This window comes from Sander vitreus, chromosome 15, assembly GCF_031162955.1.
Source record: "Sander vitreus isolate 19-12246 chromosome 15, sanVit1, whole genome shotgun sequence".
In the NCBI taxonomy this organism is placed as follows: domain Eukaryota; kingdom Metazoa; phylum Chordata; class Actinopteri; order Perciformes; family Percidae; genus Sander; species Sander vitreus.
The window spans coordinates 18,297,399-18,322,831 of NC_135869.1; the positions used below are offsets into that span (position 1 = coordinate 18,297,399).

At 38.5% G+C, this 25,433-nt stretch overlaps 1 protein-coding gene across 1 annotated transcript in view; it reads left to right on the top strand.

The window, feature by feature from the left end:
* The window catches only part of LOC144530269 (ras-related protein Rab-26-like), a 56,707-nt gene that overhangs the window by 9,551 nt on the left and 21,723 nt on the right, over positions 1 to 25,433 (top strand). Inside the window, exons 3-5 of the mRNA XM_078269760.1 lie at positions 12,170 to 12,211; positions 14,281 to 14,347; positions 24,644 to 24,696. Coding sequence (XP_078125886.1) covers positions 12,170 to 12,211; positions 14,281 to 14,347; positions 24,644 to 24,696 — 162 coding nt within the window. The remainder of the gene's footprint in view (positions 1 to 12,169; positions 12,212 to 14,280; positions 14,348 to 24,643; positions 24,697 to 25,433) is intronic.

A 25,433-nucleotide genomic window follows, 5' to 3' on the forward strand; every position in this document is an offset into this window, starting at 1 on the left:
TCTCTACCTCTATCAGTGTTCACGCATATAGCTCATTTTTTTCGTTTTCATATTGTGGCTTCTGGGAAATGCATGGATTTGCCTTAATTTATTCAGAGAGTGAATAAACTCGTGAAACAGAGAAGTATCGTCATGTAATCCATTGCTTTCAACAATGTAACTGTATTCTAAATACCAACTATTTAAATTGTAACTGTAACAGAATAAAGTTACTCATAATTTATATTCTGAATACGTAACGTAGATACATGTATTTCGTTACTCGCCAATACTGTCCACAAGGTGTATTTAAACTCATGCTGGAGACGTTACGTTTAGATGAACCTTAAACAAAGATATCGCAGGTGCCGTAAACACAGATACTAAAGCCTAGTTCAGCCTATCTCTCTCTCTGGAAAGTATGCTAAAGTGTGGCTGGCCCACTGACCTCCAAAAGGAGACAGTCCTGAGACAAAACATTCCCTCATCATGTAGCTGCCTACGTAGACTCATTGAATCTGTAGATAGACAAACAGTTATACATGAAGAGGTTTAATTGTTAGAGACTGGCCAAATATTCTGGTCCCCTGACCTGTGACCTATGAATTACCTGGTGTTGTCTAAGCTTTCTCTTCTCATCATACCACAATATGGTGTTTCCGGAAATTAGACCACAATACACATCAACACTTGTAATATCCTGTAATACTTGCCATCACTATCATCTTCTGCTTTCCCAGAGAGGCCACACCCCATGTTCCATGATTCCACTCATGACGCTCCCTCTGACCCCTGTGTGTCACAAGTTGGACCAGAAGTTTCGCACCTCAGAGTTAAAGCATATAAAATCAAGTTTCCCTTTTTAAGCACAGCAGGAGAGTTTCACACAAAACAAGACAGCACCCGTTGATTCAGATTTCACTTTCCTCTGATGTTATTTTTGGGTGTAATTAGTATGCATGTGGGGGTTGGGGCTATGAAACAGGCAACTGCAAGATCTTCACTCAAAATTGTTGTTGTCTGATTTTAAGATAACTTGAAGTGGGGAAGCATTTCGACAATGTGCTCCTGCATTTAAGGACATTACAGCCCGAAAGAAGCATTAGGAATAAATGTTAAAATCGTTGACCGTCAGCCTCGGTACCCTGGGCAAGAAAGCAGGCTCACCCTCGTTCTAATTAACCAGGATCAAAGCCAAATAATGCTTATAGGAGAATTTCCTTTTCCAAAAAGAGAGCACCTGCTCTGAATTCACTTTTTTGTATTTTTTTTTTATAGTAATGAGGCATAAAGCTGATGCAGTACCCACAGAAGCATTGTAGTTGCATATGTGTCCAATGATCTTCAATGTCTTTGGTGAACTGACTAGTGCAGTTTGTTGCACCAGTCATCACCAATGACTGATTTATAATGCATCTATTTATTAATAATAGACTCTTGAATTATTCAAATACGTCCAGTCTTATTATGCAGGCCAGGTTCAAGATTGTCTTCAGGTGTTCAGAATATTCTGGTATATATCGGGCTATAATGATGAACCCAGCCACCTTAATGGAAGAATGTAGCAGGCTTTTTCTATATATACCATTTACGTGAGATTTTAATGTAGCTGTGGGTTTGCTTAAATACATCACCACAGTGGAGATAGGGCAGAAAGACACCTACACTCCCTCATCTAATGACACATTGGAGTGACTGTAAACTCTCAACTCTCTCCACATAAATTAAGGTCTGCAGTTGATGTTAGACACCAGTGATTCAACATGCAGTGTATATATGCCCAGTGCAGCCTGATTCATTCGTGAGTAGGGCCAGTGTTAGTGCCAGAGTTTAGCTCATCACAGATATACTGGGACAAGGCAAGTATGACATTGGTGACAGACTGTTCTAACTTTAGAAAATAAATTTTAATGTTATAATACAGACTTGCCGACACCACACACTACTAAGGTACTGGTTTTATGCCTCTGGAGGCATTGTGTTTTGGGTTGTCCATTCATCCTGTTTGTCCCACTCTTGTGAACGTGATATCTCAGGAACGCCTTGAGGGAATTTCTTCACATTTGGCACAAACGTCCACTTGGACTCAAAGATAAATTTATTAGATTTTGGCCAAAAACGTGTTTTGTGAGGTCACAGTGACCTTTGACCTCACAAAACACGTTTTTGGCCATAACTCAAGACGCTAATTATGACATTTTACACAAATGTCTAATAGGATAAAACTATGTAGTGATAACATTTTATAACCCAAAGGTCAACTTCACAGTGACATCATAATGTTCTGCAAAAAATGCTTTTCAGGCCAATATTTAACGCCATAACTCAGGAACAGAAGGGGAGACATTGAATTGAATACTGAATTGGTGACACTAATCTTGAAACTGTGGTGATTCTATAGATTTTCTGTGCTGCCGGGTTGAAGATGTATGTAAAGTATCCCATTTCGCCAAAAACATACACATAGTAACTTTTTATTAAATTCATTCAAGGTCTTCACCACATATACAGTATTATGACTCTGGACAGACATGGATGTAAACTGCAAGTTGACTGGTTGGTGGAGGCATACAACCGCAAAGTGGTAATTCTAGTTTATAGTTCTGACTTTACCTACCTTGTCTTTTAACTAAACTATGCGATGTTGTTGTTGATACAAATTTCCGGTGCAATATAAATCTTGGTTACAACTCTTTAATAACCATATTTAAGGGATCCACTAAAAAAAATGTTTTTTTATTGTGTTTATGTTTAAAACAAGTGCAGGTGTGTGTCATTTTTACAACATGTGTAATTTTAATACAGTCAACGAATGTTTTTCACATTTGCAGTTTTATACACTTGGAAAGAAGTTTCATTTTCCTTAGTCAAAACTACAAAGGAAGTGATGCATTTTATGTTCGAGCAGGCAACAAATGTCTGTGTTCGAAACTGTATCTTTACATTGCGCCAACATTGTTGATGTTCTTTGTCAAACCACCTAAAATTTAAGCTGTAAACATTGATTTCTTGCCTAAACTCTGACCCCCATAATGCCGAGCCAATCGTCCCACCAAGACATGCGATTCATCAGGAAGGCTGTATTTTCTGTGGTTTCATGGTTGACAGTGTTTCATGGTTGCACTGGAAAACTGAGCCCTCGTTGTGTGGTCAATAGCATTGATAACAACTTAGTGGCTAAAAGGGCTGAAAATGTGTTGGATAGTCAGTTCACTGATCTCAATTTAGCTGGGTTGAGGAAGAGAGATTATCTCATTTTGATTATGTTTACAGGGAGATGATAGGGAAAAAACACAGAGAGAGAAAGTTAAAAAAAAAGAATCATTGACTGTGGCTCCAGATGCTGTGTGTGTATGAAAGTATATTTGCTAGGTAAAGACATTAAACATTACTGTAATTGTTACCACTTCAATCAGGAAGTAAGCACTATGAAAAGACAACAGGTGATCACCTTTTTTTTTTCTTGCCTCTTTTTTTTCTATATATTTGTTCTGCAAATTTTTTCTGCAATTTTCTTTTTCAGTTTACTGTTTGTTGTGAGCATATTTTTGTTCAGTCCAATGTAAATATATCTGCTGTGCATATTTTGCACTGACTTGTTTGGTGAAAAATAAATGTTTCAACAGCATGTGTGTGTATCTGCTAATATTTCTGTGCATGTGAACAATCTGAAGAATCTTCTACAATTTGAACTATTTTAGTATTACGGCAAAGCATACTAAAGATGAGAGTGCTTTTCATTATGCCCAACAGTGTGTAGTTGGTTAGACACAAATCTGGTAATATGAATGAAGTATGTGCCATTTGGTGATTTTGATAATGCTATATGTAGTTTTGGTTGCAGTGCTTCATTTTGCAGGATATATGAGGTATTTTGCAGTTTGGGTGTGTGGTTTTGTGAATTGTGTTAAGTATTTTGATAAAACCAGTCAATTTTGCAAAATTGTGTTTTAGCAATCGGAAAAAACTGTAAAAGTCTCTTATGAAATATATACATATATAATCTCTCCATCAATAGATTATTGATGGTGAATGGCTGGCTGGCTGTCTCACTTGTGTGAAATCATGAAGTGAGATCCTGGTGTGGTTTCCGTTCTATTCCATTCAGTCACACATTCAGCGGCACATTTATTAGCTGTCAGTGACACACATATGTACACACAATATACAAACTCACACTGATAACGATGCTGATAACAGATGTGACAACCGCAAATGAACCAGGGGAGATCCAAGCAGGCAGCTCTTGTTATGCATCTGTCTCTTTCTTCTGACTGTAGCCAGACATTGTTAGCTGTCTCTCCTACATCACTGCTGGCACGTGAAAACTGGCACGGTCCGCTGACTATTCACCATGTTTTGGGATGCACGCGATCTGTTCGAATGCAGGCAGTTTCTCTAAGCTTAGAAGTAATTTGCTCCAATGCATACAGTGAGAAAAAGGATAAAAGATAGGCTCCATTTACAGTATATATACAGTAGGATTAGTGGTTTAGTCATTTTTCAAGCAACAATGCTGCAGTTGATGGTGACAGGTTCTCAAATGTGAGAATTTGCTGCATTTCTAGGTTTTACATTAGTAAATTGCAGAGGTGGAAAGTAACTAAGTACATTACTGAAATACTGTACTTTTAAGGTACTTTACCTCAGTATTTCCATTTCTAGTACTTTATACTGATTCTCCACTACATTTTAGGATGAAATATTGTACTTAATGCCACCACATTAATCTGACAAGTACTGTATAGTTATAAATTACTTTGCACATTAATGATGTATGGAGAAATATAATGAATTGTTACAGATTACTGTAAACTATCCAACGGTATAAAATAATTAAAACTGCCTCAACTCTAACCAGCTACAACATTGAAACGATGCTTGTTCATTAATGCATCAGAAATATCACAATATTATAATAGGCTATATAACAATAAAACACATAGTAGCATATTACTTTTACTTTTGTGTGTGTGTGTGTGTGTGTGTGTGTGTGTGTGTGTGTGTGTGTGTGTGTGTCTGTCTGTCTGTCTGTGTGTTTTGCATCATAGCTGACATGTGAACTGTGATGTTTACATTATTATACAATTCATTTTGAAGTGTCTGTTTAGTGTGTGAGTGTCCCTCCAACTATTAACAAAAGGCTGGTCCCATGATTCATCGCTTCATTTGTATCAGAGATGAGTGTTTCTGATGTTTGTCTCTGTTTGCTTATAGATATTGTGATTGTAGTCTTTCTATTAATTGTAGGACTTTAAGAACTGAATGTATTAAATTCCATAAGTTATCCATATCTAACCGTGATTTACACACTGCATGTTAAGTCTTTAAATTTGGTTCTAGAGAGAAAAGTTGCAGATACCATCATATGTATGTGTCTGTGATGCACATTTTAGAGAGCAAGGACTGAAAAGAGAATATAAGACAGCAGGGAGAGAGGCAGCTTTGGCATGTGAGAGGACGATAACGGACCTATCATAAAAATCAAGCTCTGACTTGTTGATTTCATCTTCTTCCTCCGAATGCTTCCGCTCCTCTTTGATACTTCCTCTGTCACTGTGCATGTCACTGACAGTCCATCGCCTTACACATGGCTGTCTTACGTAATGCATCTGTCTTTCACTTGTTTCAAGCTTCTATACATTCATTTTATATAGTTATAGTTTGTACCGTATATGATGGCTGACTGATTTCTCCATTATCCACTCTCTCCCGCCTGCCAGCCTGTCTGCCAGCCTGCCTTCTCTGAGTGGGTGCAATTAAATTGCCAAGCGTCATCATGCCATCAAGTGGCAGTAATGTTTTTTTTCTTTTGCTTGAAAAGTGAATTGAATTAAGATGAAGTAAGAGCTATGAGCCAGAGGCACAGTTGGACACACAAAAACAGGCACTCTATACGTATGTGTATGTATTTGTGACCTTAGTCTGGATCTACTGCAGTTCATTTCCAGGATAATCGCCAGAACATCCAGCGGCGCCAATGTGTGTTGCCGTTGTCTAACTGTTCTCTTTGGGAAACAACAACATTCTTTGAGCTAGCAAGCTAGTTTTGAAGAACATTTGGATCGTGCAACAAGTCAGGCATGTGTGTGTGTGTGTGTGTGTGTGTGTGTGTGTGTGTGTGTGTGTGTGTGTGTGTGTGTGTTGCATTGCGTTGGGGGTTCACTACTACCTTGGAATGTTTGTTATTAAAAAGCAGCTTTGCCACCTGCTGCCCTAATGTCACTGGAACTTAGAGAGGCGAGCCCCGGGGAGCACCATGAATATTTAACCATGGCATGAAAGAGGTGGGAAGTGACTTGTTGGATTATGGGAGCATCGCTGGACGAAGCTAATGGAAGATAGAGCAAGGGGAGATGGATGTTGTTCAACAGAGTTGAGAATAAGGAGATGAGAAGGCTATCAGGGTGGATGAAGTAAATATAGATTTTAACAATTCAGTAGTTTATACGGTCTGTGTATTCAATGTTTTGTTGTGTGCCATCTGAGGTCAATATTTTGATTTAGATTTGAAGGCGTTATGCTCCTTGGAGCACAAATCTGGAAAGTTAGCCAGGTAAAAACAGTTTAGAGCACAACTCTACAGTGTACACACTACAAGGTGTTCTACCTGGATTGTATTTTATTTTGTGTACATATTAACCAATTGATTTGATGCTAGATGATTTTGCAATGTAAAGAAAATCTAGAAGCAATTTTTGCCAGACCCAAGTTTTTGTTTGGTTTAAGCCCTCTGCGGCAGCCCTCCTGTTCTACCAGTGCTGTGGTCTCATAGAAATGAACGAGGAAGCCTGTGTGTTTGCAGTTGTCGTTGTGTGCTCTTTCAATTAGTCTCTTTTTTTTCAACTTCACCAGGTCACCCAAGTGAAAAAGTCAATAACAAGAAGGTTCTGGCTGTTACACTATTATCCCGAATTAGTTGACTTCACTAGAAATTTGCGTGGAAACCCGTTGCCCTAAACTGTCAGGTTGTATTAACACGGAGCAGTAAGTTGATGCAGTAGACAAATCAAGTTTTCCTTAGTAGTTATTAAACATAATATTTTTTTTTCTGGAGTCATGTTGTCTAAAAAAAAGCATGTTAAGTTAAACGTGCAAAGAAACATTACAAATATAAAACATTAGGCTACAGAAAGAATTCGTTATTATAACAATTGTTTTCCTTTATGACAGTATCATATTAAGAACAATGTATTCAATACATTTGCTCCAATTAAACAGAAAGATTATACATACACAGAACACATTGTGTTGTAATGTACTACATGGAAAAGTTTCACTAAGGAATCAGAGTTAATAGTTTCTAAACTGTGTTTAAACAACTGAACCCTTTCTCACTGCCCAGACCCTATCAGTCCCCCCATCGCTTCAGGCAGAACAGTTTAAAAAAAAAACGCCCCTCCCATACAGAAACGTAACATCTTTAGTTATCTCTGCTTAATATGATCTGTGCACTGCATACTTAAGCTTTAAGATTATTACAAACAACTAATGTCATTTAGTAATGAATATGTTTTTTTAACAAAACATGAAAGAATAAGTTGTGACCACTAAAGTTTAATTACTAAACTAAATCTGGGTTTACAGTGTACATGCAAAGCACAGTCAAAGTGTTTGGGGGAAGCAGACTTTGCTTTTTCATTGAGGCCTTCTTAGCCCTGTATAGCCTCCCAGAATTCCTGGAATTCAATCAACATTAAATTATAGTGGTATGATAATATAATATAGCCTCTATTTTAAAATCCATTGAGGAACAGGAGCACTGTTTTAGTGTGCAAACATGTTTTAAACCAAATAATAAAAGTAACAATACGTAAATAAGTAAAAACATGACATTAATATGTATTTTATTAAATGTAATTGTATTAATTTATTTGGATAATTTCCCGGCTTTCCAACAAATTGAGCATACAGGCAGTTATCACCAGTTGAAATCATTGTTACCTCATGAGCTAAGGTCAGAAAATATAGCCCGACAATAAATGAATCCCATAGCATCTATAGGTTGCATTATGTGTGGGTGTTGTGTAATGGGATTTATTGTGTGTCTCTGTCTCCAGGAGAATACCCAGTGCATCTTACGTAATTGAAAGTATTTGTAAAAGAGTGTCTTGTGGTTTAAAAGTGCTGACGAAGCTGTAACCAGGATGGCGGAGAGGAGAGGAGAGGAGAGGAGAGGAGAGGAGAGGAGGGGAGGAGAGGAGAGGAGAGGAGAGGAGAGGAGGAGGAGAGGAGGGGGAGGGGAGGGGAGGAGAGGAGAGGAGAGGAGAGGAGAGGAGGGAGGAGAGGAGAGGAGAGGAGAGGAGGGGAGGGGAGAGGAGGGGAGAGGAGAGGAGAGGAGAGGAGAGGAGAGGAGAGGAGGAGATTTAGACGAACTACCAATATAGAAAAGGAAATGTCTGTAATCAGTCTTTTTAATTAGCTTGAAGTGTCTGCTCTATTTAAACTTTGTCATCACATTGTAAAGTTTCCGATTCTCACATTGTGGCATAAGCTTCAAGAATGCAGGCTGTAAGCTACTGTGACAACTATTGCCCCTCTGGTGAATACGGTATTTGAGAGGATCTTTTGGCCTCATTCAATTTCCTTGCAGGGCACAAAGGAGGACTGCACACTGTTAGGCTCCAAATAAATATATTTTTTTTCTTTTTCTCTTTTCAAGGCAACTTTTGGATCTACAAGAGCTTTCTCTTATTCAATTTCCTGACATAAAAATATATGTCAACTTGATGTTGAAACATGACTATACAGTAGAAGGCTAATTACATGCTACAACAGATAATGTGTACGAAAAAGGAAGATGGAGAAGAAGGGATAAAGAGGATTAGTCATGCTTTTTAACTGGTGTGAAATAGGTTTGGGCAATATGATAATGTATACTGTAAGATGACAGAAATTTGGATTTACAGGATCTTTGCAGCACTGGAGATATTTCTTGATTCATCAGGTATTTAATTCACTGGATTAGCAAAAAATAGATTCCCATCTTGATTTTAAAAAAAATAGTTTGAGCAAATGTACTATACCATGAAATGTATTAATATTGTGATATAAAATGACAAACTGTAATGCCCACCACTTAGTGTGAATGGGGCAATCTTGTATCATAATCATCATCAAAACCAGCTGATAAAATGAGAGCATTTCTGTAGGCAGGGAGGTTGAGGGGGTTGAATATGTTTGATGTGTGCATCTGTCTGTTTCAGCATGACTTGGAATACTTATACTAAAACCCTGCCTTGCTCCCTGCCCTCAGTTCTTAACCTGTTTCCCCCATTGCTTTGATTTCTGATGTGTCTGTTGAGGCCAGGCAGCCTAATGCACCATTGAGCTCTCAGAGCTAAAGAAAATACATTGAGGAACATCGCCATATAGTCTTTTTCTCATTATATTTATCAGTACAGTTCATCTGTCTCATACACAACCTTTTTGTGGACATCATGCTCCTGTTCTTTGCCTCATGCTGCTTCCATTCATTTTTTATTGGCTCACACTTCACGTACCCCTCTGAAAGCTCCTCATGCATTTGTAATTTATGATCCCTGGAGGATTAAATGGCTAACACCCAGTGTGTAGAGCAGTTTGTATTTGAAGATGGGTTCTGTTTGGAGGGTGTTTTCCGTTTGGCTCAGGAAATTAAATTGACCTGAAAGTGGTGCAAGCTTCTTAGCCATCACTCTGTAAATTGTAAGTAAATTGTAACTACACAGAGATGAGCTTTGTCAGATGCCTGTAAGATGTTTAATCTTGTGGAAGTTTTGTTTTGTTGGAGTAAAGAAGTGGAGACAATGAAGTGGGATTGGCATGTAATCTACAATACCTTAATTCCTTATTTTACCACAGTAGTCATACTGTATAAGCTGCTCAAATACTTTTTTTATCATGCCCATCCCATCAGTGCTCATTAAATCTGTCTTATTATGCCCTGTTCTGGCTGATTTCAAGTAATTCCTCTTAGCAAATCCAACATAATTATCAGTGCAATCAAGCCCAACTAACCACCCAAAATCCTCACTACCTCATGGTGCTATCATGAGGCTCTTTTACTGGGTCACTAAATATTTATGAAGCCTCCAAGCACATTGTGGGTTGTTTTTAGTGACAACAACAACAACAACAACAGGGAGGTAGTCTTTTGAGACTCTGATTCCTATTAGAGCACACTTACAAACTACAGCTCGACTTGCTCGTGAATATGTATGAGATTCCTCCTTTGCGACTCTCAGAGAGGTAAATCAACCGAACATGTCAACAAAGACCGTACATATCTATTTCTAAGTGCTCCGCTGGCAGATTAGCAGCATCTTGTCGGGGTTGAATATTTTCTGTTTCTCCTCGGAGATCGGGAAATTAGAAGGTCAGCAGCGGCTCTCTTATGGTGTCTGTGTGTGTGGGGAGCTTTCGAGCGTTGCTGTGGCACCAGGTGATGTAATCCACATTGTCTATATGTGGGTCACTGAAGAACATCTTGACCTCCTATTTTCTACAGCAGTCACCAGCTCACGGAAAAATGGGAATGAATGTTCAGGACAGTCAAACAATTAGTTGATTAATTCATTAGTCCAGTGAGTGACAGAAAATTAAGGCAACTATTTGTTAATAGATTAATCGTTCCTAGCCTTTTTTAGTCCAGTTTAGCTAGTGGAAGGCAATGTCGGGCCACCTCTTATTCAACTGTTTGATGGATTGTCATTACATGTTTGTACAAACAAAATGTTGTACATTCCATGGTCCTCAGAGGATGAATCCAACAGACTTTAATGATCCCCCTGACTTTTTCCTCTAGCGCCACCACAAGGTTAACATTTTTGGTTTTTAGTGAAATATATCAAATATACTCGATGGACTGCAATGAAGTTTGGTATGGATAACCATAGTGCTCAGAGTATGATGAGGACAATTCATCTGTTCAACATCAAGCAGATGAATTAATATTTGCATGTTCAGGTTAAAATCTGTGGTTTTGAGTGAAATGCCCAATTGCATGGATTGCTATTAGATTTGGTAGGCATTCATGTTCTCCCTCAGGATGGCCATCACCTCATCTCACCATCACCTGATCCAACTTGTATGTATCTAATACTTTGGTTTATGACCAAATATCAGCAAAGCTAATAGCATTTCTATCAGCCTCAGCTGTGCTGTTTAGGTCTAATAGCATGCTACCAAGCTAAACTTAGATGGAACAAGGCAAACATTATACATGTTAGCATTGTCAGTATAACTTTACAGAGCTGCTAGCATGGCTGTAGACTTTTAGTCTTTTTCATGCAAAACTGTCAAGCATTCTCCTATTTCTGCCTGCTTTGCTGCTTTTCTTTCTATATAGTAATACTGCATAGTACCACATTAGGCTCATTATAGTAGGCATTGTTTCACTAGTTTCTGATAGTCTATAAACAAAATGATTAATCAATCAAGAAAATAATCTGTAGATCAATTGATAATGAAAATAATCATTAGTTGCAAACTGGGGAAGCTGTGGAAGTTTAGTGTTGGTCTCACAGTGTAGATTAATAAGATGTTTGAGTCCCTTTTTTCATAGGCCAAGTGGGCAAATTGGGACAAGTCGGCCCAATATGTACTGTAATGTTTGGTAAATAGCAATTAAGTTTAGAGTCAAATTATCTTCTTATGATTTGGAATGTCACCTGAGCCCAATGGGCATAAGGCACATTTTTTGCATGCGTTTAAGAGCAGCTCCACTTTACAGTTAGTCAAGTTATTTTTAACTTGAACCAACCCCTGGCATTATTTAGATTGAATTTGATGGCAGGTTGTCTAACCTTTGTGCATCTAGCTCTCCAGATAGTCACCCTCTGACCTGGGAAACTGCACGTCCATTTGGCTGAGCTTCACTCTGCTGTGTGGTGCAGCAGATCGAAGCCGAGAGCAGTGGAATGTCACCCTAAGAGACGGAAGGAGGCGAGGAGAGCAGAGGGGTTTAATCCTCTGAAGGAAAGAGGCCAGACTTCATCAAAAGGGGCCAAAGTGAGGTGGAGACATGCAATATTGATGGAGAGAAGAGAGTGTGGCTGCTAGATGAGAGGAAGAGACAGTTCAGTCGGACCACAAACTGACGCACTCAGACCTGAGGTTGTCTCCTCTAGCACTGAAGAAGCTGTTGCTAGTTGTAAAACATGTTTAAATTTAGGCACTGTCACTTATGATTCCTTGCTTTCATTTCCAGAATAAAGTCCTGCACATTGATGGAGTCAAGGTGAAGCTCCAGGTAAGAACTTAAATGTATCCTGACAATCATCAAACCCCTGTTTTTACACAATGTCTATAAGAGTCGTCATCAAGAGAAAGGTGTAAACTAAATAAGAATCAGGTTCTAATCCCTGTGGCATTTTAGCCTCCTGTCAGATCCTGTTTCCAACTACACCTGTCTCCAAGATAATACCCATTTTAGCTTTAGCAGTGCCTGTTATTTACTTTAGCTAGCTTATGCATGTCCCTAATCGCACAAGATGAAGTAAAGATCTGTCTGTGGTCTTGTTTTGTGACGAAATCAATGATTTTGGGGCAAAAAGCCTGTAAAAGATAATTAGGGTTTATCCATCTCCATAAATACTTTCTATTAGGCTTTGAGTTTTTCCCTACTCCACACTTCATTCACTATTTCACTACACCTACTAACAACTCAGCATTATTGTATGTTTGATATTTCTCACAGAGCAAGTAATCATGTGAATCATCCCTAATGATCTTAATTAGGAGTTGTTGGAGGCTGGTAGAGTTGGCCTTTGCTCTGTAATGTATTCATTTAAGGTTAATTGGCTCAACGTCCATTTGTAGAGCACCCTGTAGCCTAAAAACAGAGAGAGGGAGAGTTGTTTTTCCTCCAGTAATTGCCATTCTTCATTACCGCCACTTGGATCCTGGGGGGACGTTGCCTCGGAGTGGAATTAGGAGGCAGAACCAGCAGCAAAGCTGATGCATCTCAGAGAGAGAAAGAAGAGGAAGTGACAGAAAAAATCCTGAAAAAAACAAAAAGCAACGATCAACCTGCACAGGTCTGCTCTAGGAAGAGAAGAAAATGTAATTGCCATTGGCGCCAAATTGTGATGAGACACAGTGCTGCCTGCTAGGAAAAAGAGGGACATAAGTAGCCTTATTCCACTGAGGTTGGACAATTGGACAAATGAAACTGACCACAGCTGACAGCTCGATATCATGACTCAGACTGAGGTACAGATTAGGAATGGGAACCTTAAATCTGTATGAATCAATATTTGTTATATTAACAATGGATCAAATTACTGTGTAATGTAAAAGGGGTTGTTCCCATTAGCTCTATGGAGTATTTTAGCCTTCACTCTTCACTTTCATCACTCAAGTTTCGCTAATTTTATCTCACTGCATTTTGTTAAATTGCTCTTCAAATGCCTAAATAACGCTGCTCCCCCACCCCTTTGCAAAACACAGACAGCAAAGTGGTACCAGATCCACCACCCAAGCAGCGTTAAAAGGCAATTGTAGTATCCCTTTCCGTAGAACATAATGTGCCCAAACTGCCTTTTCAGTAAAAGGGGAAAAATTATGGAACTCTCTGCCAGACCACTTGAAATGTATCAAATTGTGGCTAATTCAGAAACAATATTTCTCTCATATTTAGTTTTTACACTGTGCTCTCGCTGTATACTTTCTTTCCTTTTTAATTTCATTCCATTTAATTTCATCTCTATCTTACTTTTAATAATGTTAATCTGTATTTCTATTTTTAAACAAAAGCCCTACTAGGGACAAGTGTTGTGAATTAGCTTCAGCTAAAATCACTATGATACATACATGTTTAAGCTTATCCATAGATAAGTCCCTATCTAAATAAACTTTAATAATAATCAACCTTGTTTCCAGCTGCCACTTTGATAAACCCCACTGTATGCTACCTGCCCAGCACTAAATGGCAGAAAAATATTGGACTTACATTAAACAGCTGGAAGTAAACATGACTCCTAATTAATGCTAATGTTGCATAGGTAACCGTTTGCTAAGACACATATGGTGATATGGTCAATGTTGTCTTTACAGCTTGCTGCGCTGCACCTTAGTAGCCAAAAAAAAATCAATTACAGTAATGCAGCTTGAAGTACAGATCCTTTTCAGTGCTGAATTCATACGACAATGGACTTCATATCTCATTTCCATATTCCAGTGTTATCCAGTATCACAGGAGTAAACTGAATGGTTTCAAAATGAGCTCCAGAGGGATGGCTGAGCAAACAGAGGACTTATTAAAAAGATAGAAACTTTGTTCTCTATTCAGTGATTATCTTCCTCTCTTAACCTCTGCAGATATGGGACACAGCTGGACAGGAGCGGTTCCGCAGTGTCACTCATGCCTACTACCGTGACGCCCATGGTGAGACACACACACATACACACACCTGTATCCAGTTAGGATATGATAGGATAGGTGTATGAGTCACAAACCTGAACCCTGAGCAATATAAAAATATTACCGTCTGATTAGTCATGTTGCATCTTTCTTCAACCATGCAGGTTAAATGATGTTAGGAGAAAGACAAGTAAGTCACACATACAGTGTCTGTTATCAGCAGTTAGGATATGTACAGTGGGCAGCCATGTTCTGGGAGTCATTATTTCAAACAATCAGTGGGTATTTTCATGTAAAGCCAAGGACTATAAGCTATTATACAGAACCAGGTGCATGCCAGAGTCTAAATACAGTTTTCCCATGATGCTATTCCCAGATCACACACACTACTGCTACATATCATAAACAGTAAGTGTTTCAGTGAATAACAGCTTAATATGAGATGAAACATGCCTGGAAGAACTCAAGGATTTTACCTTTACACACACCAGGTTTGGTCTTTTACTATGGGCAGTCAGGGATCCCTGAAGGGAACTTTTACTATCTGGATCTGTGTGTCTGTATCATCTATTTAAGTTTACGCAACTTAAGCAGGGACAGGTTGTGTGTGCATGATTTAGTGAGTATAAGTGGTCTGTGTATTATCGTCATTATGCATGTCATGTGTTGGAGGTTAGCCTGCGTCATTATAGCAGAACTTATTTGTCTCTGTCTCCTGGAAAAAGGAGACCCCAGAGGATGTTTAGCAGGTTTCAGTTTCAGGCAAGACGCCCGGGAACTTGCCTTCCTCTGAAAACCAGATCACACATCTTTGGAGCATAGCCTCAGACAGCTCAGTGTCAGGATTTTCAATTACTTTTTCATTACTACGATGAAGCATATCTAAAGCTAAGTTCAGGCGGTTGCACTACCTATACCACAAAACTGTGTTACATCAAGGACTTCCTCACACAGATGTGACCTTTTTAAATGCTGATCACCTTCTCAACTGTCTGTTCTAAGAGCGGGAGTGGAAAATAATTAGAAATAGAACATCAAACTTTTGGTGGCGCTTGTAGGATTTATGAGAGCTTGACAGGCTCATGAAAATGAACATCTTTTGTGCCGATGGTAATACCGCAGTAAAAAGAACTCCACTCATCTCTTGAACACTAATGTCGATAACGAGCCTATGAATTCTGCTGACCGTGATTCACTGCAACTTGTCTAACCTAAACAAACGCCTGTTTTAGCAACAGACTGTCAAGTAAGCTTTTGGAGTTTCTGAAGTGTTTTACAAAAGACTCTGCTACTTTGGTTTTCCCAGCTTTCAGTATTTTTGTTCAGCGCGTACATTTTGATCTCCCTGCTACCTTCACACCATGTGTAAACTCTGTCAGTCTCTGTGCGCTTCTTAAACTCTGAAAACAAACTCAAGTTTCTTTCTGCGAAGTGTACGTTTGTCCTACTTTGTATCCCCACAGTGAACTGATCATGTAACACAAGCAATTGTAGGGTAAGCCCCGGTGACTTTTGCATGCTTTAAGCTGCACTGTACATCTGTCTACATCAAAGTATCTCTGTGGAACGCCAGCTGACCTCGGGCAAAGCTACGCCTTGAATTGTATATGAATCTTTAAGTGCTGTGTGGCAGAGGGTATAAGTACTGGTGCTCATTTTTCTGTAGAACATGAAAATGATACACCCAAGCTGTATGCAGGAAGATTAAAGGTGCAGGAAGTAATATTTTATGTTAAATAGCACTTGATTCCTAATGGCCATAATGTATTGTTACACTCGTGAACTTGCACTACTTGAGTACTGTAATGGTTAATCTAGTTGATTCTCGTCTTTTATCCCTATGACTACACCTGCTTTTTTACCAGAGTGATCACTGATGGCCTGGTTTTACTATTGGCTGGTTTACTATCTATTGTACTACACAAGAAAAAACTTGTGTGCTCGAAATGTATACACAGTATTGCAGAACTATACCAAAGTCCAGCAAAATTTTGCCAAATTTATCAGCACCAGTGCAACATTTTGACAACATTGCCAAGTCTGACAACACCTTAATATGAATAATAAATTATGCAAACTTGAGGCCAGGAAGCTGTACGGCCACAAATCATATTCTGCTCAGGGTCCTAAAAAGACCTCAGTTAGCCATGGGTTACTGTAACTGTTTTATAGTTTATTACTGTTGATGTTCATCAATATTGATGTTTCAGCCAACGGTCAGTGACATTATGACACACTGAAGGATTTTCAGACCCCACAGTTTAGAGGAGCTCGGCAGGAGTACTTTTATGACCTTAAACCCATTTACACACACGTTTTATGTGCAAACACACACTTCTCCATGATGGGAATAATCATTATTGAAGCCAATAGTCGATGTTGTAACTTTTTGAGACTAGAGCAGAGCTTAAGGTAAATCCATAGCTAAAGCACTGCTGCATCCAGGATGAGTGTGGGAGGGTGGAGGGACTCTGTACGGTGGCCGACAGGGGCAAACGCCCTGCAACTTAAGAAAACACACACAAATAGACAAAACACAAGCAAATTAAGAAAACATCTTCATTAATTTGACAACACATGTGCAGCATTCAGCAAATGCGCTGCAAATACACACAACACAACCAAATACATAAACGCACTGCAAATAAAAAACAATGCAAAAAGAAAAACACACAAACCCAGAAAACAAATGCAACAAAAAAACGCAGCATCCAGAATATACAACGGAAGTTCTCCAGACCTCTAGAGGGAGCAGCTTAGTGGAACAGCTTGATTTTCGCCCCCACGTGGAGAGAGCGCTCTGCCTTTTTATTAGAGTCGGGTATGGCTGCAGCTTGGAGAACTCCATAGACTGTATATTAAATTCATATTATTATTATTATTAATAACATAATATATTAGTAATATACAGTCTATGCTCCCGTCTCATGCCCTCCCGGCTGGTGCCGTCCCCGAGCTTCGGCTTTTCAAAAAAAATTACTGTTTTTTATTATTTATTTTTTTGGATATCTTATCTGGAGCCCTGACAATTGTTCAGCTAGTTCTTTAAAGTGTGGAAATGGCTCACTGTTATTGAAAGATATCCAATGTGTTATTGCCTCCTTTAATTCATAATGATCATTGTTACAGATATTTATGATGTCAGTTCTCAGGTTGGAGTTACAACTCAGTTAAGCTTTTGATCATACATATTTAAACTATTTCTCTTTTTTGTTATACAGACAATGCGAATCCCTACCCTGGGGAAAATCTGATTACAGTTTTCCATCTTAGCTATAGATATTGGGTATATGGGTATACGTATATGTATGGGTGTGTGGGACTGTGTATATGTTTATACTTGTGTGTGTGCGTGTGTGTATGTGTAGTTATGTGTGTGTGCGTGTGTGTGTGTGTGTGTGTGTGTGTGTGTGTGTGTGTGTGTGTGTGTGTGTGTGTGTGTGTGTGTGTGTGTGTGTGTGTGTGTGTGTGTGCCCATAGGTACTATATTACTATGGCACTCTAGCTAATCATATTTTCTTCCCTTCACTAAACTACTTAAAACATTTTTTGTGTAAGTTACCAAGCTATGGGATCACAGATAGGAGTTAGCATCAGGCCACCAGAAGGTGTGGGGAAGTAACTTAAGTTACTGGTTTATCTGTACTTACTTCCTTAAAAAGGCTCGCGCCACATTCACTTCAGATTGGCTAGAGTAGTTTTGTTTTCATTTGTTGCTATGGGGACTGGGCTGACCTTGGTAACGGTTGTGGGGCGGACTGCGGTAGAGGGGAAGGGAGGGATAGGAAGACCATTCACTCAAATCCTACACATTGACAGTTGCACTGCTACGGATACCGTACTGATCACAGATTCCTGATGTATGATAGTTTGAACAATGACAGCAGAGGGATGAAGGGTCTCACATTTTCTAGCTGGAATGTACGCGGAGTAAACAACCCAGTCAAGAGAGGTAAAGTTCTGACCCACCTAAAGTCACTGACCTCAGACATTATGTTCTTACAGGAAACTCACTTGAAGAGTGGCTCGCATGGCAGGTTAAAAGCAAATTGGATAGGGGAAGTTTACCACTCAAACTTTTCATCCAAAGCAACCCTTTTTACAGAAAAAAACAATCACTGACAAAGAGGGCCACTATATTATAGTAATTGGTGAAATCCACAACATTTCCCTCACTCTAGTAAATATATATGCTCCCAACATAGATAACCCCATATTCTTTCAGAAGGTTTTTTCACTGATACCAGGCATCGCACAAACACACTTGATAATAGGGGGCGACTTTAATACTGTCCTCAACACATATCTTGATAGGTCCTCCACGAAGAGACTCCAAAGAAATGCCTCTAGTGAATTTATAAATACGTTCATTAATAATACTAATGTACTGGATATATGGAGAGCGATGAACCCTTCAGGTAGGGACTATTCATTTTATTCCTGGTGGACGCCAGACTCATACCATCCACAATGAATGCTAAATATCACAGCATTGTGATTTCAGATCACAGCCCACTCACCTTTTCGTTGTGTTTGGATCATGTAGATAAATCACACGCCTCTTGGAAACTGAACTTGCACTTACTCACTGAAAATAAATTTTGCGAATACTTAAAAGACCAGATTTCTTTATATTTTGAAATAAACGACAACCCTGATACCTCTCCCTCCATCCTCTGGGAAGCATTCAAGGCTTACATAAGAGGCTGTATCATCTCGTTTGAAGCTTCTAGGCGAAAAGTAAATAAGACCAAATTAAAAGAATTAGAAGATCAAATTAAATTACTTGACATAGAAAATGCACACTCCCCCTCTATTATATTGCACAGGAAAATAGCAACACTTAAGTATGAATATAACAAAATTATCTCTGCAAAACTAAGTAAAGCATTCCTCTATACTAGGCAAACATATTTTGAATTTGGTGACAAACCACACAAACTACTAGCTAGACAACTCAGAAAAATGGAAAACGACAGAACGATACACAAGATAAAAGCTCACAATAATACAATACTTACAAAGCCTAAAGATATCAATGACAGGTTTCTTGAATTTTATACTGATTTATATACCTCAAAGACCACTTCAGACTCTGTAACTATTAATGCATTTTTAGACAAATGTGAGCTTCCCAGACTGAGCGAGGAAGATTGTGATTCTTTGAATTCTGACCTCACAATTGCAGAGGTTCGGAGCGCCATTGCCTCCCTAAAGAGTAATAAGACACCCGGTCCTGATGGACTTCCAGGGGAATTGTACAAAACATTCAGTGAAAACCTATCCCCTTACCTGTTGAAATTATATGAACATGCCCAGATACAGGGTAATTTACCCCCCACCTTAACTGAGGCTGTGATCACATTCATTCACAAAAAAGAGAAGGACTCACAGGAAGTAGGCGCTTATCGTCCTATCTCCCTCCTTAATGTCGATGGGAAATTATTTGCCAAGATACTGGCTAACCGGCTGAATCCTCTATTGGGAAAGCTAGTTCATATGGACCAGACAGGTTTCATACCAAATAGGAGTGCTACTTTCAGTCTTTTCAATATTATATATACAAAGAGATGATCTTGTCATACTTGCGCTTGACACCGAGAAGGCATTTGACCAGATTGAGTGGTGTTACTTATTTGAAGTTCTTAATAGGTTCAATTTCGGAAATAAGTTCCTGTCACTAATTAAACTCATTTACAAGAATCCCACGGCTCAAATCCTAACAAACCGGACAATATCCTCCCCGTTTAGCTTACATAGAGGGACAAGGCAGGGGTGTCCACTATCCCCTTTAATTTTTGTGCTGGCTATCTAGCCTCTAGCCCAATGTATCAGAATAGAACCCCAGATTTATGGATACTCCACCAAAGACACAAATAATAAGATATCATCCTTTTGACATCCTTTTATATATAACGCTGCCTCAAATCACTATCCCAAATCTTCTGGACAAAATCAATCTGTTTGGGACCTTTCCGGGTTATCGGATCAATTGGACTAAAAGTGTTTTAATGCCAGTCCATATGAGTGACTTAGCACACCTACATCACTTTCCATTTACAGTCTCTCTAGAAAAATTTACCTATTTGGGGATAGAAGTGACAAAGCAGGATGACAAAGCAGTACTCCTCTATTCCAGGCAAACTTGCCCCCTCTAATAGAGCGATTACAGACTAGAATATCATTCTGGGACACGCTCCCAATTTCTTTAATTGGGAGAATAAAGATGATTTTCCTTCTGCAATTGTTATACCTACTTCAAAACATCCCATTGTTTCTAAAAAAATCCTTTTTTAAACACCTAGTTTCTTTAATAGTTCCTTTTCTGTGGGGACACAAGGTTCACAGAATAGGCAAATCACATCTCTGTAGGCCAAAGCCGAAGGGGGGATTGGCACTCCCAGACTTTTTGCTATATTACTGGGCCTCAGCGATTAAGATGTTTACCTTTTGGTTAGACACATCAATACCAATGTCTGATTGGCTAATGCTGGAGCGGGAAGACTGCCACCCGTATTCTTTGGCCGCAGTCCTACTAGCTCCGGCTGCGGTTAATAAGTCCCTGTATAGTAACAATCCCATCATACATAGCATGATCTGTACCTGGAAACAAATCAAGACCACCTTTAATCTTAAACCAATCTCTCCTCTGTTACCAATCACTAGAAACCCCACATTTGCCCCCTCCAGTCTGGATGGAGCCTTTTCTACATGGAGTGAGAGGGGTGTCCAATGTATTGGTGACTTATACGTGGGAGGCGTCTTTGCTTCATTCACACAACTACAGAGGAAGTATGAGCTGGAGAATAATAACTTCTTTCGTTACCTACAAGTTAAGGACTACGTTCAGAAATACTTAAGAGAATTTGAGACTGAATCACAATCTAAATTAGATGACTGTCTGAAACTGTCTCCTAACGAAAGTAAATTGATATCCCGGGTCTATAACAATCTCTTATTAATAAGCTCCCCATCGACTGAAAATTATAAACGTAAGTGGAAGGAGGAACTTGGTGAATCTATTCCAGATGATTTATGGAAAGAAAGTCTTGAAAAAATACATAATTGTTCAGATAACGCAAGACATTGTCTTGTCCAATTTAAAATTATACATAGGCTTCATTACTCAAAGGAGAAACTACATAACATATACCCAGAGGTGTCACCTTTGTGTGATAAGTGCCACTCTTCCGTAGCAACACTTCTCCATAGTTTTGCTCTATGCCCAAGGGTCCAATTATTCTGGATTGATATATGTAACATTATGTCTGAGGTCATAAATACCTCAATCAAACCTGAGCCCCTGTTCATCATTCTTGGAATATCAGAGACCTTCAGGAAACTGAGTGTGGCACAGCAGCATTTTCTCTCTTATTGTTTCATAATAGCAAAGAGATTAATCCTCATCTTATGGAAGAGCACAGCTGTACCTACCTCTAAGATGTGGTTAGAGGATTTAACTAACACACTTCATTTAGAAAGGATAAGGCATACGTTGAAAGACAGGCTCAACTTATTCAATAAAACATGGAAACCCCTCATATCATACCTCAAAACTACAAATCCAGTCCGCATCCTAGCACGATATATGACAATTGTAATGGTTTTAGAGTGAAGGTCTCTGTGAGGGAGGGTGGATGGGGTGGAGATACATGGGGAGGGCTTAAACGGGCGGATATTACGCGGGCGGGGGTTGGGATAGTGTGGGGGATCGTGGTCAGTCTGTTGGTGTTCTTGCCATCGTTTTTGTACTGTTGTTACTTGTCTTGTTTTGCTTTGCTTTGTTTTAATGTTGTACCACTTTAAGTTTACTGTTTATTTGATTTTTTGAATTAGTCATAAAAAAGATTCTCAGAATGTACAAGTGAATTGTATGTTAAATTGTATGCTTTAATAAAAAGACGTTTGAGAAAAATCATCTGTAAATGTCAGGTACATTACTGTTATCCCGAATTAGTTGACTTTGCTAGAAATTTGCGTGGAAACCCGTTGCCTTAAACCGTCTAAGTTTTTACACAAGGTGAAACTTAACAGGTCAAGTTGTATTAACAAAGACTGGTAAGTTGATGCAGTAGACAAATCAAGTTTACATTAGTAGGCATTACCAAAAATCATTAGTAAACACGCGTTACTGTTGTTGAAATATAATAACATGAAACATCAGGCTCTATTTATCTAACTATAGGCAGTAGTAATTCTTATAAATATGTTTTTTCCCTTGTAATACTATTGTTTTAAGAAAAATGTATTCAGTACATTAGTTCCAGTAAAACAGAAAGGATTACATAGATTGTAATTTCCAACATACTCTGCACAGATGTGTGGCCATAATCTACCTCACTGCCCAGAGCCTATCAGTCCCCCCTATCTATTTTTAATGTTTTAAGAAACTACATTATCTGTTCTTATTTAACAAAATGTGTGTTTATTTGGGGCTGACTTACAAAAACTATTGTTTGCCAGTCTGGAAACTTTTCCTAAACTCTCTAAGAAAAACTTAATTTCACTGTAATGTTTGATGATGTACTAATTGTGTAATTACGCTCTTCTTCATAATGCACTGTGTAATTTAATGAAAAGCATTGAAGCTCAAACTGAAAGTGAAATTATAAAAATATTCATACAATCCTAGATACACGAGGGGAAATGAAAATAAGAACAAATTAAAGCTTTTCAAATGATGTCAATGAAATCACAGTTGTGAGATTGAAAATGTGGAAAGTGTGTGTGTGTGTGTGTGTGTGTGTGTGTGTCTGAATGTGAAGACGAGACACACAAACATATACTCATCATAATGTTTTAATTTTCCATTGCTGTTCTTCCATCTTGACTTTTATTGTGGTCATTGTGTTTTTGCCCTTTAAAGTGTCTCTTTTGTTCCTCCTCTTCTCATCAAGTCTTTCTCTATTCTGTGCTCACGATGTCTGTTTATCTCGTCCTTCAAACCTCAATTTCACTCTTCCATTTGCCAATAAATCTTGCGTATAATGAGACATCTTGAGTCCATTGTTTCCAGCGCTCAAAATAAAAAAAGAGCTTCTGTATATTTTGCACACAAAAAATGCAGAAATGACTGATTTGGTTAACTAATTTATTTTCACAAATAACAATTGAGGCTGAGCTTTACGGATACTGAAGCAACAAAACAACAAAACATCTTTATGGAAATAAAGCATGGCAGAAAAGCATGCATGAATTTACAAACACACACATACACACACACACTCACACTGTCCCTCTCTTTAGAAACAGTTGCAGCAGTTCATGATCTTATGTGTCCTGACTTCAACTATTAAGTGAAAACTTAGCAAACTAGTAAAATAATGAGAAACACCTCCAGGACAAGTATTGCGTATCTCAGCTTTATTACATATCTAGTCAGTCTGCATCATGCTCATCTCTCCTGGGTCGCCTCCTTTCTCAGCTGAACAGTCCCTCGCTGCCTTTCAAAGAAATACCTGCACTCCCTGAGCGATAATGGGAAACAGGACTGAGGCAGTTTTGCAGTTTAAAAAGCTCTTTCACTTATATTTTCTCCTTATTGTATCATTCATGTTGTTAGGTTGAGTACTTGAAAATATACACATATACTGGTATACACATGTGTTTGTCAGATTAAGGCAGTACTCAGATTAATATATCTGTTATTTAAGTCACTTTAACATGTTATTATATTTGAACTAAGATCATAATAAGAGTTAACATAATAGGAAGGCACTGCTGGGTTATTTATAAAATATTTCAAATGATGTCTCATGTAGTAGTGTACTCATGTACAGTAGTGCTTCCTGTGTTTCGGTTCTGTCCATTTCAACAAACATCAGTCAAAAGAAATGGACAAATAAAGGGGCGTGGTTAATACTGGTGGAAAAACTGACTTGTACTTGCGGACAGTTGTGAAAAATACTGGAGATAGTTACTTTGTATTAGAAGGTTCCTTGCATATTCTACAACACATTTTCCTTGACATTATCTTAACTTTAATCCCATCTTGGCCATTTGGGCGTTCCATGTTTTGCAGCTACTTGTCTTTAAACTGCCATGTAGCATTCTATATGCAGTAAACGCTGGTCTTTTTGAGTCTGGCTGATTGTGATGCAGGACTTTGTCTGGGCGAGAACTCAAATTAATCAGCCTTGGGGCCCAGAATGAAAATGATTTCTGTCATAATTTAATTTGGGGGGTTGAGACATCAAGGTGAAAGATTGAATTAAACATTTGCTGAGATTTATTTCCACCAATCCACTTTACAATATAAAATGATTTGCAGTCAATGAATTTTGAAACAATACACTTAAACTTTTCTCTGTTCTATTTAAGCTTTGCTTCTGCTGTATGACGTCACCAACAAAACATCCTTCGACAACATACAGGTAGGTTACTTTTTGTTATATTTAATAATTGTAAAGCTGTTATAACCACTTACAAAACCTCCTGAATGTTTTGTGTCAGATCTTTTCATTCTCACTTTTTGTAATACTTTACATGAACAGATTGTTGTCTGACATGGTCATTTGTAATTTAATTAATTTTCCATCAGATTTATTTTATAGAATAAAAGGCTGTGGTTAGATCATGGCCACAAGTGCTGTCACAAAAGGCTCAGTAACATCTGATACGTCACTGAATGAATGAATAAATGATATGGCTTTGTAATGCCAAAATGCTGAGCCTCATCATCAGTGTCATCTTTGGCAACATCAACCCACATTTTTTATCAGTCAGTCCATGTGACGGATGGTTGAACAAGCAGAGAGTGAATGTGACTTGGCATGGCTGATCTCCCTCTTAGAATCAAATATTGGCATCAGAGCCAGCAACATGTAGCATAGTGAATTTGTCAGTGTTCAGTTGTTGCATGAAATCCTAGATGATAACTAAAGAGAGGCGATGGCTGATATCTGCCCTCTCTGAAGCTGTACCTCCTCCGCTCTTGTTTTTACCAGAGCACCTTACCTCTAAGTTTATTAAATTAAAAAGGAATGGCTTTTATTAAGCAATTCCATTGAGTTAATTATATTGTATTAGTCTGTACAGGGTAATTTGTCTTCTGCATTTGACACATCCAACTATTACAGAGCAATGGAGCCACACTTCAGCTCCTACAGAC